Source organism: Nansenia antarctica (assembly GCF_963989245.1).
Source record: "Nansenia antarctica genome assembly, chromosome: 7".
Lineage (NCBI taxonomy): Eukaryota > Metazoa > Chordata > Actinopteri > Argentiniformes > Microstomatidae > Nansenia > Nansenia antarctica.
This window is the reverse complement of record NC_137677.1, coordinates 6261959-6277461: the sequence shown is the minus strand read 5'-3', so window position 1 is coordinate 6277461 and position 15503 is coordinate 6261959. Positions and strand designations below refer to the sequence as shown.

Genomic DNA, 15503 nt, shown 5'->3' with positions numbered 1-15503 from the left:
CTCCCTCCTTGTACTCTTCACAGCCTGTCAGGGGATCTTCTCTGTGGAGTGGCAGGAACACGGTCCCTTTTTTTTTTTTTTTGTCTCCCCCTGTTGTTGTCATTTTTCCTAGGTTCACAGATAATTGCTTGGTTCCAGTCCCATCATTCCACACACCTGTTTCTGATCAACAATCAACCTGGTCTTTGCCTATAAATGTTCTGTGTCCTCAGTGTTCTCTCTCTCTCTCCTGTTTTGAGCTGTGGCAGGGCTCTGGTGGGTTGAGCCTTGTTTGGTTTTGTTTGTGTTATTTGTTTTGTTCATTTAGATGATTTATGTAAGTTTCCATTTATTATATTACCTTGTTTAATGTATTTTGTTTGTTAATCATTTATGTTTATTTGTGCACACAGGGACAGATGACTAGTTGAGACCCTGGGTTTACATCTGCATACACGTAGGACATACCTGCTGTCTAGCACCCCAGTTTAGAGTGAGCACCACCCACTGTACTTTTGAGGTGCCTAGCACCTGTAAAGGGGGGGTGGGGGTTATTATTTTGATTACTTTTATTTGGTGCCACTGTTAGTCCTCTCTGTTCCCTGTGTTGCTGTATTAATAAATATCAAGTTAATTGCAACCTTTAGTTTCCTGGTTTTTGTGTGACTGCACCCTCACTTGTCCTTTCTGTTGCTCTATGTTGCGCCCTTCTACCCCGAGTCACCAGGGGGCGTAACACACCCTATCAATTATTTTAAGCTCAATTGTTATTGAGCTTTTAAGAGTTACAAGACTTCCTCACAACACATATGTAGTGACAATGGCTAAAATAATGACTGGAGACCGAGGAGGTAAAATATTAGTTCTTGATAATTTTAGGTACCACATACACCGCACAAACAAACAGAATATTCGGTGGCGGTGTTGGAGAGAAGACTGCCGGACAGTACTGGTGACCAACATCTTTGATGTAGAGGTAGACAATCCCAACATCGAAGTTCGGGAGGTCTACGAACATGTACATGCCCCCGATACACAAAGGGTGAACAATGCACAATTTCGCCAAGTGGTTACTGGAGAGGTGGTGAGGGAACCCACAGTACCCATCAAACGCATTTACAACGCTGAGCGCGTACGGGGTCGGGGGCGACCTCAAAGATTTCTGTCAGTTAGGTCTGTTATGGCCAGAGCCAGAGCTGCTGTAATCCCTCCCATCCCAGCTACCGTTGATGATGTAAGGATCGACGGTCCATGGGCTGAGACATGGGGCAGAGACCACTTCCTCCTGCACCAAGACAGTGAGTGGGGCATAGCAGTGTTTTCCACAGAGGACAACCTGAGACAGCTGCAACACTGCAGGACATTGTACATGGATGCTACATTCAAGTCGTGCCCATGCCCATACAACCAAGTCTTTACTATACTCGGGGACATTCATGGCTTCGTTGTCCCCCTTGTACATGTCCTCATGGAGCAACATACAATTGGACACTACCGACAAGTGTTCCAGTGTGTCAAAACGTCAGTCAGGAGAATCACCCACCACCGTTGGCATCCGCGTAAAGTCATCTGTGACTTTGAGCAAGCGCTGAAAACTGCTCTTGAAACGGAGTTGCCACAAGCCAGAATCGGAGGATGCTACTTCCATTTCAACCAAGCCTTGTGGAAGAGGGTACAGGGACTTGGATTGGCTGGTCCATTCCGAAATGACCATCGACTGGCAGCAGTCATCCGCAAGGTGATGGCCTTAGGACACCTGCCTCTGCCTCTGGTCCAGATCAATTTTGATCTTCTCCTCAACCACAGAGACACCAGGCGTGCCCTGAGGAACCACCCTGAGTTACAAGACTTCCTCATTATGTTCGTAACACATATGTCCAGCCTGGAGCGGCCTTCCCACCAGCAATGTGGAATGTGTTCGAAAGAAACATGGAGCAAAGGACCAATAACCATGTTGAATGTAAGTGTAACAATGACAGATCTGAACAAAAAAAATATAATTTCATCTAATAATTAAATCTGAAGTATTAAGTTAATTATTTTATATTGTTAATATAATATTGTCTGCTAATTATGGGTTAATTCATTCTTATCCTATCACCTCTGGGCCTGTGCGTATATCGAGTATAGGTTTAACTATGAGCCGAAACAAAAATTAACGAAACATCAAACACAGCAGAGGACAGGAGGGCTCTTTAAACAGGAGGGCTCTTTAAACAGGAGGGCTCTTTAAACAGGTGGACGAGTTGCCAATTGGTCCGGTACAGGCGCGCTAATGATGATGGACGTAACATCAGTCCAATCATGGGCGGGCACCGTGATTGAGAAAGGATTAAGAAAGGATTTAAAATTGTGAAAGGAGGAGACACAGAGGGGAAAATGTTCAATGTCAAAATGTTCATGCCAAACTAATAACATTTAGGGCCTGATTTACTAAGATCCCAAATAACGAATACTAATTGAAGTTCACACACAGGGGAAGTTGTGAGATATACTTGTTATAGGCTATACTTCAAATAAGGCCCGCTATCTTCTACATTGGAAAGATCAACAATCCTCACTGCACACCGTTAGTAGATCAGCTTGCAGATGTAGAACCAGTTTGCACATTAATAGGCCATTAATAGGCTAATAAGTTATAATTCTGTATTTTTGTTCTAGCTTATCATCGTACTCTAAATGATGCTGTCCAAGTGCGCCATCCTTCACTTTGGTTATTCCTTCGTCACCTGAAGGATCAGCAAATGCTTTCAGAGGATAAGCTGGGGATGGCAGACAGAGGCCACGCTCCCCCAACAAGGAGACGGAAGTGGAGGGAGTTGGAGGCCCGTCTACTGAGGCTGAAAGAACAGTATATGCAGGGCCTCAGACATCTGGCTTCGTACTGGAGGGCTGTCAGCCGTAGCGTCCTTATGGGCTAGATCTTTTTGATTTTTGCATTTTTGCACATTTATTTGGATAGCACTTTGGCCTATGTTGTTATTATTATTATTATTATTATTGGCCTAAATTAATTATTATTGTTATTATTGTTATTATGTATGAACAAACATAGTTTAATTAGTTGGTTGCAATAAAAGCCTATATTTTGGATTGATATCTCTACTGTATTTATTTGATTTCGTTTGACAAAAATATAGAAAAAATATTTAATAATGTGTGTATATATACACTGTCACTGGTGTTCTTTTAGGAATATAAGATTTTCAATTCCATCTCGAAAATGATCTATCTAGGGAGTTATATAAAATGCTGAGACAATACTATGACATTCATTGTGTTCTTCATATTTCCAAGACATCTTAAGACCCATGTCTATAGACACGTCAAACTCTCATGCAGTACCACATAACGACACCTGGGGTCGCTTGACACAGCAGGAAGCGGGCAACATAGATAGGACCCGGGGAACATAGGACCCGGGGAATAATAGGTACGCTCCCATGGACCTACAGTGAAATCAAATCCCCCAAGAATGAGACAAAGAAACTGGTATTGGCAATCATATTTAATATGAATCCTTTACACATTTGGAACAAGCGACAGAGGAAAGAGTGTCATTAAAACCCCCTTAAAGGTCTCAGCTTTGTTAAGCCTTATGTGGTAACGCCAGATCTAAAAGAAATCCTAATGATTGAGTGTCAGTGCACAGATCACGGGTAGCCTACAGTTTGTGTAAATTGAACTCCTCTGTATTGTTGTTTACACTAAGAATGAGTTGTAGTTGTTGTTGTTTACACTGCTATCACTTATTCTATTATTGACGCTCTGACGCTAATGTAGCTATAGGCCTGAAGCCATTGTTGATTGTTGTCTATATCCTGCTTATTCTTATTGATTGTTGTTTATATCCTGCTTATTATATTATTGATTTAGATGTTGTATTTCTACTGCAATGCCAATGCCCATTTGAACCTGGGGGCCTACCCAAGAATTTGACTCCTTGTATCCGTAGCCTACATCTATGTAATAAAAGCACTCCTGATTCTGATTCTGATTCTGAATTGAACAGTGATGGCCTATGGAAATAGCATAATGCACAAAACTCTGATTAAATTGCTCTAAACGCGACTTAAAACGCGCCGAATCCATCGAGTGTAGGAGGCCACGCGTGTGTACACGTCAGGGGTAGCAGGGTTGGCACATCTCCTTCCTGAGAAGGACACGATTCCTGCCGACTGGCCTTCACACACCAACGGACCGCCTGAATCCCCCTGCAACCCAAAAAAACACATGCACATCAGCTCACTGTTCATTTTGATAGGGGGGATAAAAACGAGTGGTTGTATTATTGCAATGTAAAGAGAATATTATACACTAATAGCCTGTTATAAATGTAGTGTTATGTAGTAATAAAAGCCGAAAGTCATTCAATATGAAGTGTTACAGTCATTCAGCCCACAGTCACATTCACTGTATATTCAGTGGTGAACACTGGTGAGTCCAAGGGTAAATTGAATGCTGAAATAAAGCCCCCCCCCACCCCTTCCCCCAATTTCACCACTGCCTGTGGTATTGTTCCGTGTTACAGAGTCACTACCCATCTTCCGTCGTAGACTGAAGACCCATCTCTTCAGGTTACACCTTAACTGCTCCTCCTGAGACATCTTCTGCCCCTCAGCACTACGTCTCCTAAAGACACCCGCTTTCCCCTCTACTGTGTCCCTAAGAACTTCTATTGCCCCCCTTGTACTATTTCTCTGTTTCTCCAGTGTAAAAAATAAATGTAAAAATACTAGGTTTTAGAAGAAGGTGATAGGAGAAGGTTTTTCCTTCTATCAATGGCCCCGGGCCTGAGCTAGATTACTCTTCCTGCTACGAATGGTGGACTGATGATACACTTGCTTAGTATTCAAATGTATTGATTGTAAGTCGCTTTGGAATAAGGCGTCTGCTAAATGCAAAAAATGTAAAAATGTAAATGCAGTTGTAGCCTTACTGAGCAGAATCCTTGGAAAGCGCTGGGGCCGGTTGCGCACACCATGCTGTTGGAGATGGGGACCCCCGCTCCCCACCTGCGGCGACACTCGTTGCGACTGATGGTGGTGGCGTTGACCTCCTGCAGCATGTCCGGGAGGGCGCCGGCGTCGTTTAGCAACCCCCAGCCTGCCGTGGTGCACTCTGTGGTCCCGGACACCCTCGCCGTCATCAGAGGGATCAGCTGGACCGCGGTGGACAGGTTGGCTCTCCCACTCAGCTGGTAAGAGTCAACGAACAGAACAATATTAGTGTTTGAATTTTTTACATTGATTTGAATTCTCATTGAGTTTTGTTATGTGGGGTCTGAACCCCCCCCCCCCCCCCCCCCCCCTGTAATTCCAAACATGCATTATATATCATGTCTTTCAATTACTATGATATAACTACAGTATAATCTTGTGCATTGTGCATTGATAGGTAGGAACTATAGAACATTAGAGTCACTCACCTTGAGAAGCTGGATGTCGTTATCCAGTTCAATGAACCTGGGGTGTGGAATGTATTGAGCGACAAGAAATCGCTGTTGGGAGTTTTCATCCTCTTCTAATGAGTGAGCCCCAAGAACCACGGTGTATCGGCTGAAAAAACGAATATAATGGAAGAGTAGTTTATGGAGGGAAGTACTATTAGTGTAATTACTCTGAGGGTCGGTTTCCCGGACCTTGATTAAGCCTTAGTCCTACTTCTAGACTTTAGTAGACTTTTTCCAAGTATTTTCAAGTAATAATCCCCATTAAAAGTGTCATTTTCTCTAGGATTAGGCTTAATCTGTATCTGGGAAACTGACCCCATAGTCATAGGGAAGTCTCACCCATCACAGTGTGCAGCGGTCATCACAATGTCCTCCCTGATGAGTACTCCTCCACAGATATGCTGCCCTCGGCTCTGTAAGGAGGCCATGTAGGGGCGAGAGTTGCGAGCAGCCTCTCTGCCACCAACGATACCCACCTTGGCTCCATCAATGCCTTTGAACATAGTGTAGGAAGAAAGTCACACACAGCTTTACCCTATAGCCCAGAATTACCATTAGAATCAGAACATAGTAAACTACTATAGCCTATACAAACTGTAGCCTTCATTTTATATTGAGTTTTAGAATTGCTACCAAATAACAAGGTATTGAAAAGTCGTGAGCTTAGAATGATAAGGTTCTATCTCCGTTTAGGGTAGTTCAGAGATATTGAGCGTCAAAGTTTTTACATTCCATTATGTTTTGTGAGATGGAGCCTTTGTATTTTATTAATTACTAACTAAAAAATGTAAGCATTTTTAAAATAACACCACACAGGCATTAATAAACACCTAATGGATCAGATTATGTAAAAAAAACTCAATTTTGACAAAAATGGAGATAGAACCTTATAATTCTAACGTCACAAAGTATTGTGTTTTCATCAGTGCAGTGACTAGTGATGGCAGTTTGAAGGAAGCCTTACCATTCAGAGCAACGAGCAGCACCACAAGTAAGAGGATCGCCATGGCGTTTGGTAATGGCACAAGGTACCTCTACTACCTTGTTATAAATGAACAGGGGGAGGAGGGTGTTAACATTCTCCCCCTATGGCGAGGGTTCCCGATATAGTGTTCCTCATCGTTGCCACATGCACATTGCTTATGGCCATTATAGCACTGTGGTGTTAAGTGTTGCTTCAGATATTTGATGTAACATAGTTGAAATATTGTGACATTTTGTTGTTGTGTATGGCTGTGGTGGGGTATCGATCGATGTACCTGAAACCTTAAAGTTTGATCTAGAACAATAGAACACACACCAGTTCAGAAAACAACACATCTGAAAATTGTGACAAGAAGAAGTATTTATTTGGGGATTATTTTTGTGAGATTGTGGCGGTTTCTGTGCTGCACTGAGAAATCGAGTTCTCAAAACTATAAACGTTGTCAAGGGAACCGAGATACACAAATCTATGTGATACACACATGATACACACATCTACTGTCAATCACAATGCTTATTATCAACCTATATATATAATACTTATAATAATTAAGGAACTGTAAAACCCTTGCTCCACAGTTTGGTATGCCATGGTTCCTATTTCTCCTCAGTTGTATCATACTTAACTATCTGACTTTCTGAAACACGGCTTACTACACAACCTGCCAACTTGATCAGTCAACGTGCAAACTTAATCAATCGTGAGCTTAGAATGATATGGTTCTATCTCCGTTTAGAATGAGAAGGTTCTATCTCCGTTTAGAATGATAAGGTTCTATCTCCGTTTAGGGCAGTTCAGAGATATTGAGCGTCAAAGTTTTTACATTCCATTATGTTTTGTGAGATGGAACCTTTGTATTTTATGAATTACTAATTCAAAAATGTCAACATTTTTAAAATAACACCACATAGGCATTAATAAACACCTAATGGATCAGATTATGTAAAAAAAAACTCAATTTTGACAAAAATGGAGATAGAACCTTATAATTCTAACGTCACGCAATGTTAATGGTGGCCTTGGTTGCAGCTTCACAGAGGTTCCATGTTTGTGGTGTCAGAGGGGACACTTGTGAAATCAGAGGCTACCACAAGCAGTTGATGACAGTGTTGGGAAACCAAAGAGAGTTGAATTCTGTTTATTATAACAATGTAACATTATTTGCTAAACAGTACAGTAGCATATTTTTCTGTTTAAATTTGAATAGCCTGCAAGATGTTCTACTCTACGGGGTGACAAACATTACATTCTGTACATTATGTGCTATACTTTGACCTTTTCACAAGAACAATTTCACCCATTTTTCTTTTAAAACGTATTTTCCTTAGAATGCAAGATAAGGCATGTACATTTTTGGACTTTTAAATGAATGATTTCTAGCCGTTGATTCAGAAATGCCTAATTACCCTAATTAAACTGTCTTTCCCCATCAGAAACCATGCAATTGGGTATATAAAATTGGTATATAAATGTTATAAATGTATATTATATTATTATAAAATCAAAACATGGTTAAAACTGTCCTTCCATCCATAGCTTTGAATTTGAGAGTGGTTACATTTCCCCAGCCCCATCCCTAAGATGTTTACCAAAGAAGTTTGTTATTGTATGAATCCCAGATTGTTAATGTATGAATCCCAGGTAACAGTCTCTTTTGCTTGATACAGTAATGCATGTTTAGAAGTCAGTCACTCAATTGATTGCATTTTTTGTTCAGTTATTTTCCCCCCATGATACATGTGTACCATCTGATATACTTGGATATGTTGGTGTAACCGTTGGGTTTCTTTGGTCTGTCACAGTTGTCATCGGTGAATGACACAATCCCCACTGCTTTGCCTTTGTACACCAGAGGGCCACCTGAATCTCCCTGCAGTGGATGATGGAAACATAACATGTACAGTATCAGTATATACCAGTGGAGGCTGGTGACTTCCAGAACTGAGGAGGCCAAAATTTTTTCCGCTTGCTCGCTTCACTCGCGATGGAATGTTCCCTGTTCTTCTTATCTGTCTTTGTTAAAAATTATACATTTGTGTTTGGCGGTACTGAAGGGATTGGGACACTCTCAGGATGGTGGATGAAGCAGCTTTTATTGCCTGCACAATGGGTCATCAAATAAACTAAACAATTGGCATGAATCTCTGGTCTGCCTGCAGCAGCTATTGTCCCTTCTGCTCAGGCTCACAACATTCACCACAACATACTACATACAATCAATGACATGTCAAAAGCACTCAAACACTATGTCAATCAGACACACAACATACAATTCAGAACAATACTTCATCCATTTCTAATATTTATCCTGCAGAACAGCACTCATACGCGTGTGGCGGAAAAAGGTACTACACGGAGGCCAGGCCTCCTGTGCCCACCCATTTTCAGTGATTTGGCCAATCACATATTGCCATGAAAAAAATTGCATTACATTGACTTCTATGAGAAACCACTTTCCGACAGGAGGCCTGGCCTCCGTGTAGTACCTTTTTCCGCCACACGCGTGTATGAGTGCTGTTCTGCAGGATAAATATTAGAAATGGATGAAGTATTGTTCTGAATTGTATGTTGTGTGTCTGATAAAAAATATAATTATTGCTTTTTTAAATCTCTCTCTCTTCTCTCAAATTATTGGGGAGGCCAGGCCTCCTCCACCTCTATGGAGGAGCCTCCACTGGTATATACTATGTAGTAGCCTAAGTAAGTAGTCATTACTCATTATACATACAATGTAACTTCATGACTAGATCAATTACATAATACAGGGGGGTGCTACTCATGGGGTTGAGTTCTCTCAATATGTACAACGAGTACTCCCCATACATGTACAATAGGAGCACTTCAGGTGTCTAGAAAAGCACTATATTAATGTTAATAATAATAATAATAATAATAAAAAATAAAATAAAATAAATTATATTGTCACTATACCTGACAGATGCCTTTAAAATGAACAGCATTAGTATCACCGGCACATATAATAGATGTGGTTATATCATCTTTCCAAAGTTTCTGGCAGATCTTTCTGTCCACAACAGTGACGTTGACCTCCCGAAGGCGAGCGCTTGCAGGGCCCTTCGTGGTGGTGGCTCCCCAGCCTGCCACGTTACACACTGACTTGGCCTTGATGTCCTGGTCTTTCTTCGGGAGATCGATCGTCTTCACATCCTTGCTCTTTGGGACGGCTTTCTCCAGCTGGATGAAGAGGACATGACCGTGGTTAGAGTCTAGATCATGCAATGCATTATTGAATAGGCTGATATGGAAAGATTCTCATAAATGACATACTCAACACATGACATTACATTGTAATAACACAATATTCAGGTTTATCAAGCAAGGATATGACATAATGCTTGTCGCACCGCCGAATTCGATTCCATTGTTTTGAATGCATCTCAATGAGACAATGCACACGGCGTGCGATGCGATATTGTCCCACGACAACATTCGATTCTCCATTCACATTCATTCATTCATTGGTGTGAATTGAGAATCGAATGTTGTCGTGCGACAAAATCGCACGCCGTGTGCATTGGGCTTTAGAGTTTGCACATTTTATACTGTATATACGGTATACATTTTGTATTGTGATTGATTAGATCCATGGCTCTCTGGGGTGTTTCTGTTGAGCTACATTTAGAGTACAAATAATAGTACTTCAAATAATGCTTGTTAGAGTTCACTAATAAGTGAAGTTGTTTCTTCTATGACTGTAGATCTAGGACCTACTATCAGCATCTATTGTGAGATGAAAACACTTCACTTGACTAGTTTACCTGCAGTAGCATGATGTCGTTCTTGAGTGTCTCTTTGTCGTAACCAGGATATGTATGGTAGTATTTCACACCAATCCTGAGAGCAGGGCTTGTCAATCTGCTTGTCAGGTTATGAGCACCAACCACAACCGTCAGATCCCTATGAAGAGGATTAAAACACGTAGAAAGTTGATATTTGATAAGTTGATATTTGAAAGTTGATATTTCTCACTCAATATGTATTACACTTTTTGGTTTGATAAACCTGTCATTTTCTCAGCACCATCAATCGTATAAGACTGTTACCCTGTGTGGCAATGGGCTGCGGTCATCACAAAGTTCTCAGACACGAGGAACCCCCCACATATGTGTGCCTTGTGCTCCTGCACAGAGACCATGTAGGGTTTGGAGTGTGGTGGTTTGACCTCTTTGCCGTTCACTATGCCAGAGTCCAGATGGGCTGGGAGAGAGACAGGGAGATGTAGCCAAATTAAACTCAAAGAAGCAACTTTGGGCTATGGCCTATGGTTACTATTCAAGGACTGAATTCTCTATATTACTATATGACTAATGCAACGAAGATGTCTCATTAAAAATGTTCTAATTGTATTACATTTCAGCATGCACACATAAAATGTGAAGAGACATTGTTTTATAATATTGAATGCTTTATAATGACGCCTGTGGAATCATTAAGGTCATATTTGTGACACGTCTGGTCAATTAATTTAATGTTCGAACTTTTCTTTCTGACAAATGTCAACACATTTTAGCGTTGTTGAAAAATCGCTGACACACTCGCAGTCAACTAACACAGCTTGTTTTCGTGCTCGTGATTCAGCTCGTGATTTTCAACAACCGACTGGTTGCCGACTTGCGGCCCAAATGACCAGACCGTGTCACATTTTAGAGCAGGACATCTATCAATGATGCTTTTACTGCAGATAGAGAAGACGTGACGTTAGAATTATAAGGTTCTATCTCAATTTTTGTCAAAATTTAGTTTTTTACATAATCTGATCCATTAGGTGTTTATTAATGCCTGTGTGGTGTTATTTTTAAAATGTTGAAATGTTTTAGTTAGTAATTCATAAAATACAAAGGTTCCATCTCACAAAACATAATGGAATGTAAAAACCTTGACGCTCAATATCTCTGAACTACCCTAAACGGAAAAGATAACCCTAACCCTAAAGATAGAACCTTATAATTCTAAGCTCACGATTTAACATACCAACATATTGTTACTAAACAGAATAAGAAAATCCCAAGAAAACACAAGTCATAAGATTGAATGTCACCCAGTGTAGGTCAAAGGTCATGTTCGGCCTTACCAGTGAGCCCCGGAGCAGGCAGGAGAATGACCAACAGTAGCAGAAGAGATGAAGCGGCCATGTTGTCTGACAGAGTACCTGACTGAGGTACGATCACAAGTGTGGAGCGTCTTTATAAACTCTTCTTCTCACACCAACCCTATGACACCACCACATTCACCTAGTCACCAGAAGAGCAGTGTTATGACTAACAGAGGGAGGGGGTGGTCTTCTTAGAGTGAACCCACTATGCTGTGTTTAGATCTTTGTCAGGTCAAGGTAGATGTACTTTATTGTTCATGCAATTGTGTTAAGAGTTAATTAACTTATCTTATCTTAAGACAGATAAATCCCAGAGCTTTCTAGACAATTCCACACAGCTTCACTTTTCGTTTGGCTACCTTGCGTGGTTGTTTAGACAGTGCTTCTGTTGAATCAGTCTTAGTCTGTGGTGTATGGAGCTGTGTAGTTAGTTGCAGTATAGTCCAGGTAGTCCTAATCTAAGTGAAAGCTTTAGAATTGGTTTCCCTTGCTATTGATTTTGGAGACTTTTCTAATACGTCGTCTTTGATGGTGAGATCTTTGACGGTCTTGTGTTCTTTTTGTGGTTTGATTTAATGTAAATGACACCATGTCTGACACCAAGTTTTCTCCACCACTCAGACTCATATGTACCGACCACAGTGAACAGCACTTACCATAGCTGAGAGCAGGGGCTGTGGTGAGGTTTGCTTTCTCGACATGTCTCAACGTCGCCTTGAAGAAACTAAAGCGATGAAGTCTTGACCACATGTTTCCATGTGTATGTGTTACATATTGACTGTTGACTCTGCTCGTTCCACCACTGGGGCAATGATAATGGCCATGAGAAGAAGCATTATGATAAGACAATGTTCTACTTGTGGTAACAAACAAAACAAACCACCCGAATGTTGTAAACACTTACAATCTTTTCATGAAATATTAAATATGAATGAAGAGACACTGTTTTATAATATTGAATGCTTTATAATGAAAGGCCATTAAGGCCTTATTTCAGAGCAGGAAATCTATCAGAGATGCTTCTACTGCAGATAGAGAAGATGCATTTAAAATGCTAACATATTGTTGCTGAACAGAATATACAGTAAATATACAGTGTATTCCTATATATTATATTATATAGAAAGCACACGTGAGATGTAAGATTTATTTTATTTTATTTATTTATTTACCAGGGACAGTGCACATTAATCAACAAATCAGTTTCCACATCAATGTAAATGCGCCAGAGTTAGCTCATGAGCTCATTTCCATCTGTAGTCCCTGGGCAGGTTATTACAAAATGAATGGTGTAGTGATGTCATTAAAAACATCAGCAAGTACAACAAAACGACACAACAGGCAATACAATACACTACATGACACTACAAGACTACACTACAAGATTAAGTGACACCCAGAGTGAGCGGAGGTCAAGGGTCATTTTAGGCCTTACCACTGAGCCCCGGAACAGACAGGAGAGTGACAAAGACCTCTTCACCCCCCACTACCCCCCTGTACAGTTCTTCTACTGTTTCTTATGATGACTGGGGGTACAGACGCACACACAGACACACGCTGCCTCAGGAAGGCCTCCAAGATCTCCAGAGACCCAACCCACCCTGGGTACGAACACTTTGCCCGGCTGCCCTCGAAAAGGCGGTACAGGACCATGTCCGCAAGGACAAACAGACTGAAGCTCAGCTTCTACCCCAGGGCCATCCAGGCCCTGAACACAGCAAAGACCTAGGTTCTGGGCCCTGGACAGTCTGGACGGATTGATGGCAGCTGCTGGATTGAAAAAAATCAGGTGTAGTGCTGAGGCACAAATGTGTACATTTCAAGCCTGCAAACTGCGACACTTTAAATGAATGTGCAATATGACAACCCTAGTCGTTTTATCTGTACAGTATAGTATAGTGGATAGTGTACATAGCCTTTATTTATGTAAACCAGCTCCTTTCCCTTCTTGTTTTTTTTCCTTTTTTTTTCTTTCCTAGCACCAGGGGAGCCACCCCTCCCAAATTTCGTTGTTTGGTACCTGTACTATAGCAATGACAATAAAGACCATTCATTCATTCATTCATTCATTCATTCATTCAGATGATTCACTTACTTTAGACAAATGTACTTGTTGTAAGTTGCTTTGGATAAAAGCATCTGCTAAATGTAAAAAATGTAAATAAATAAAAGAAATACCACACCTATGTCACCACCACCACTTTGCAGTCATAGTAAATGAATGAATGAATGAATGGTCTTTATTGTCATTGCTATAGTACAGGTACCAAACAACGAAATTTAGGAGGGGTGGCTCCCCCGGTGCTAGGAAAGAAAAAAAACACAAGAAGGTGGTCTCAGTCTTAATCCCTCAGCAAAAACACCGTGGCCACCGTCACCTCAGTCTTATTTTCCCAGGGGGTCGTGCACCAGTTTTTACACCAGACGTGCACCCAAATGTGCACAATTGCACGTCTGGTGTAAAAACTGGTGCACGACCCCCTGGGAAAATAAGACTGAGGTGACGGTGGCCACGGTGTTTTTGCTGAGGGATTAAGACTGAGACCACCGTTTATACAACCTCTAGTTGTTGTGGTTAGGCATGCAGTGGATGAGAAGTTTCAAAATGGGGTTAAACACAGTATCAACCTATTTAACTAGACCTGAAGCTCAGCTTCTACCCCAGGGCCATCCAGGCCCTGAACACAGCAAAGACCTAGGTTCTGGGCCCTGGACAGTCTGGACGGATTGATGGCAGCTGCTGGATTGAAAATCAGGTGTAGTGCTGAGGCACAAATGTGTACATTTCAAGCCTGCAAACTGCGACACTTTAAATGAATGTGCAATAACACTATGTGCAATATGACAACCCTAGGGTACATAAGGTTGCAGAGAATAGGAAATGTTAGAATAGGTATAGCATAGCATAGAGTACAGCACAGTGTTTTATTTGTACAGTATAGTATAGTGGATAGTGTACATAGCCTTTATTTATGTAAACCAGCTCCTTTCCCTACTTGTTTTTTTTTGTTTTTTTTCTTTCCTAGCACCAGGGGAGCCCCCCCTCCTAAATTTTGTTGTTTGGTACCTGTACTATAGCAATGACAATAAAGACCATTCATTCATTTAGGTTTGTCTAGATGAGAGACAGACACCTCAGGCAACTATAAGCACTATCTAACACTCTAAAAGTGTTAGACCCTCTGTATCATGGGAGGCTGGTGGAGGTAGAAATATACATGGAACCTGTGTTTGATACCATTCCTCATTTCGTCCGTGCATTACGATGAGCCCGTCCTCAAATTTCGACTTCCACCACCAGCCCTCAAATGACTATGTCTCTAAGATCAGCATTGAACTTTTGTAATGAGTCGTCTTTGATGGTCTAGTGTTTTCTTTCATGGTGAGATGTTCACAGTGAGGCTCACTGTGGTCTGTGTTTCTGAGTCTATCGTTCTGAGTGGACGTGAGGCTGGAACAAAGGCTGTGGTGAGGTTGGGTTTCTCAGAGCTTCCTCGTTGTGTCTTATCAAGTCGTGAGTTTAGAATTATACGGTTCTATCTCCGTTTAGAATTCTAAGGTTCTATCTCCGTTTAGGGTAGTTCAGAGATATTGAGCTTCAAAGTGTTTACATTCCATTATGTTCTGTGAGATGGAACCTTTGTCTTTTATTAATTACTAACTCAAAAAATTTCAACATTTTAAAAATAACACCACACAGGCATTAATAAACACCTAATGGATCAGATTATGTAAAACAATCAATTTTGACCAAAAATGGAGATAGAACCTTATAATTCTAAGTGTTTATTGATAAGTGTTTATTGATAATGGCATTGATAAGAAGAATTATGATTAGACAATATTGTTTGGGGGCAACAAACATGACGTGCCTCCCAAACTTGGAGAAATACTTCCACCTCATCGTAAGAACAATTTCACCCACTTTTGTTATTAAGCATGTTTATTTTCCTGACAACGCAAGGTAGTGCTTG

General features: G+C 41.1%; 2 protein-coding genes across 2 annotated transcripts; both read right to left on the bottom strand.

The window, feature by feature from the left end:
- Window positions 1–3587: 3587 nt before the first annotated feature.
- LOC308162024 (complement factor D-like) lies at window positions 3588–5902 on the bottom strand. The gene is made up of 4 exons (XM_080536109.1): window positions 5771–5902; window positions 5408–5537; window positions 4919–5176; window positions 3588–4193 (listed from the first exon to the last, which is right to left on the bottom strand). Exons 1-4 carry the CDS (start codon window positions 5857–5859, stop codon window positions 4041–4043), a joined length of 630 nt encoding a protein of 209 aa, XP_080392235.1. The 5' UTR covers window positions 5860–5902; the 3' UTR covers window positions 3588–4040.
- Window positions 5903–7423: 1521 nt separating this feature from the next.
- LOC308161950 (mast cell protease 1A-like) lies at window positions 7424–11569 on the bottom strand (the record flags this gene model as incomplete). Its single annotated transcript, XM_080536031.1, has 6 exons — window positions 7424–7445; window positions 8162–8286; window positions 9348–9611; window positions 10196–10334; window positions 10481–10634; window positions 11509–11569. 6 exons carry the CDS (start codon window positions 11567–11569, stop codon window positions 7424–7426), a joined length of 765 nt encoding a protein of 254 aa, XP_080392157.1.
- Between the last annotated feature and the right edge of the window lie 3934 nt (window positions 11570–15503).

Excerpts from the sequence above, each read along its gene's own strand:
- LOC308162024 (XM_080536109.1), bottom strand. The coding sequence starts at position 5,859 with ATGGCCTCCTTACAGAGCCGAGGGCAGCATATCTGTGGAGGAGTACTC. Across the intron at positions 5,538-5,770 it reads ACCGCTGCACACTGTGATGG|CCGATACACCGTGGTTCTTG; the intron begins GTGAGACTTCCC and ends TCGTTTTTTCAG. Across the intron at positions 4,194-4,918 it reads CTTTCCAAGGATTCTGCTCA|GGGGATTCAGGCGGTCCGTT; the intron begins GTAAGGCTACAA and ends TTTGGGTTGCAG.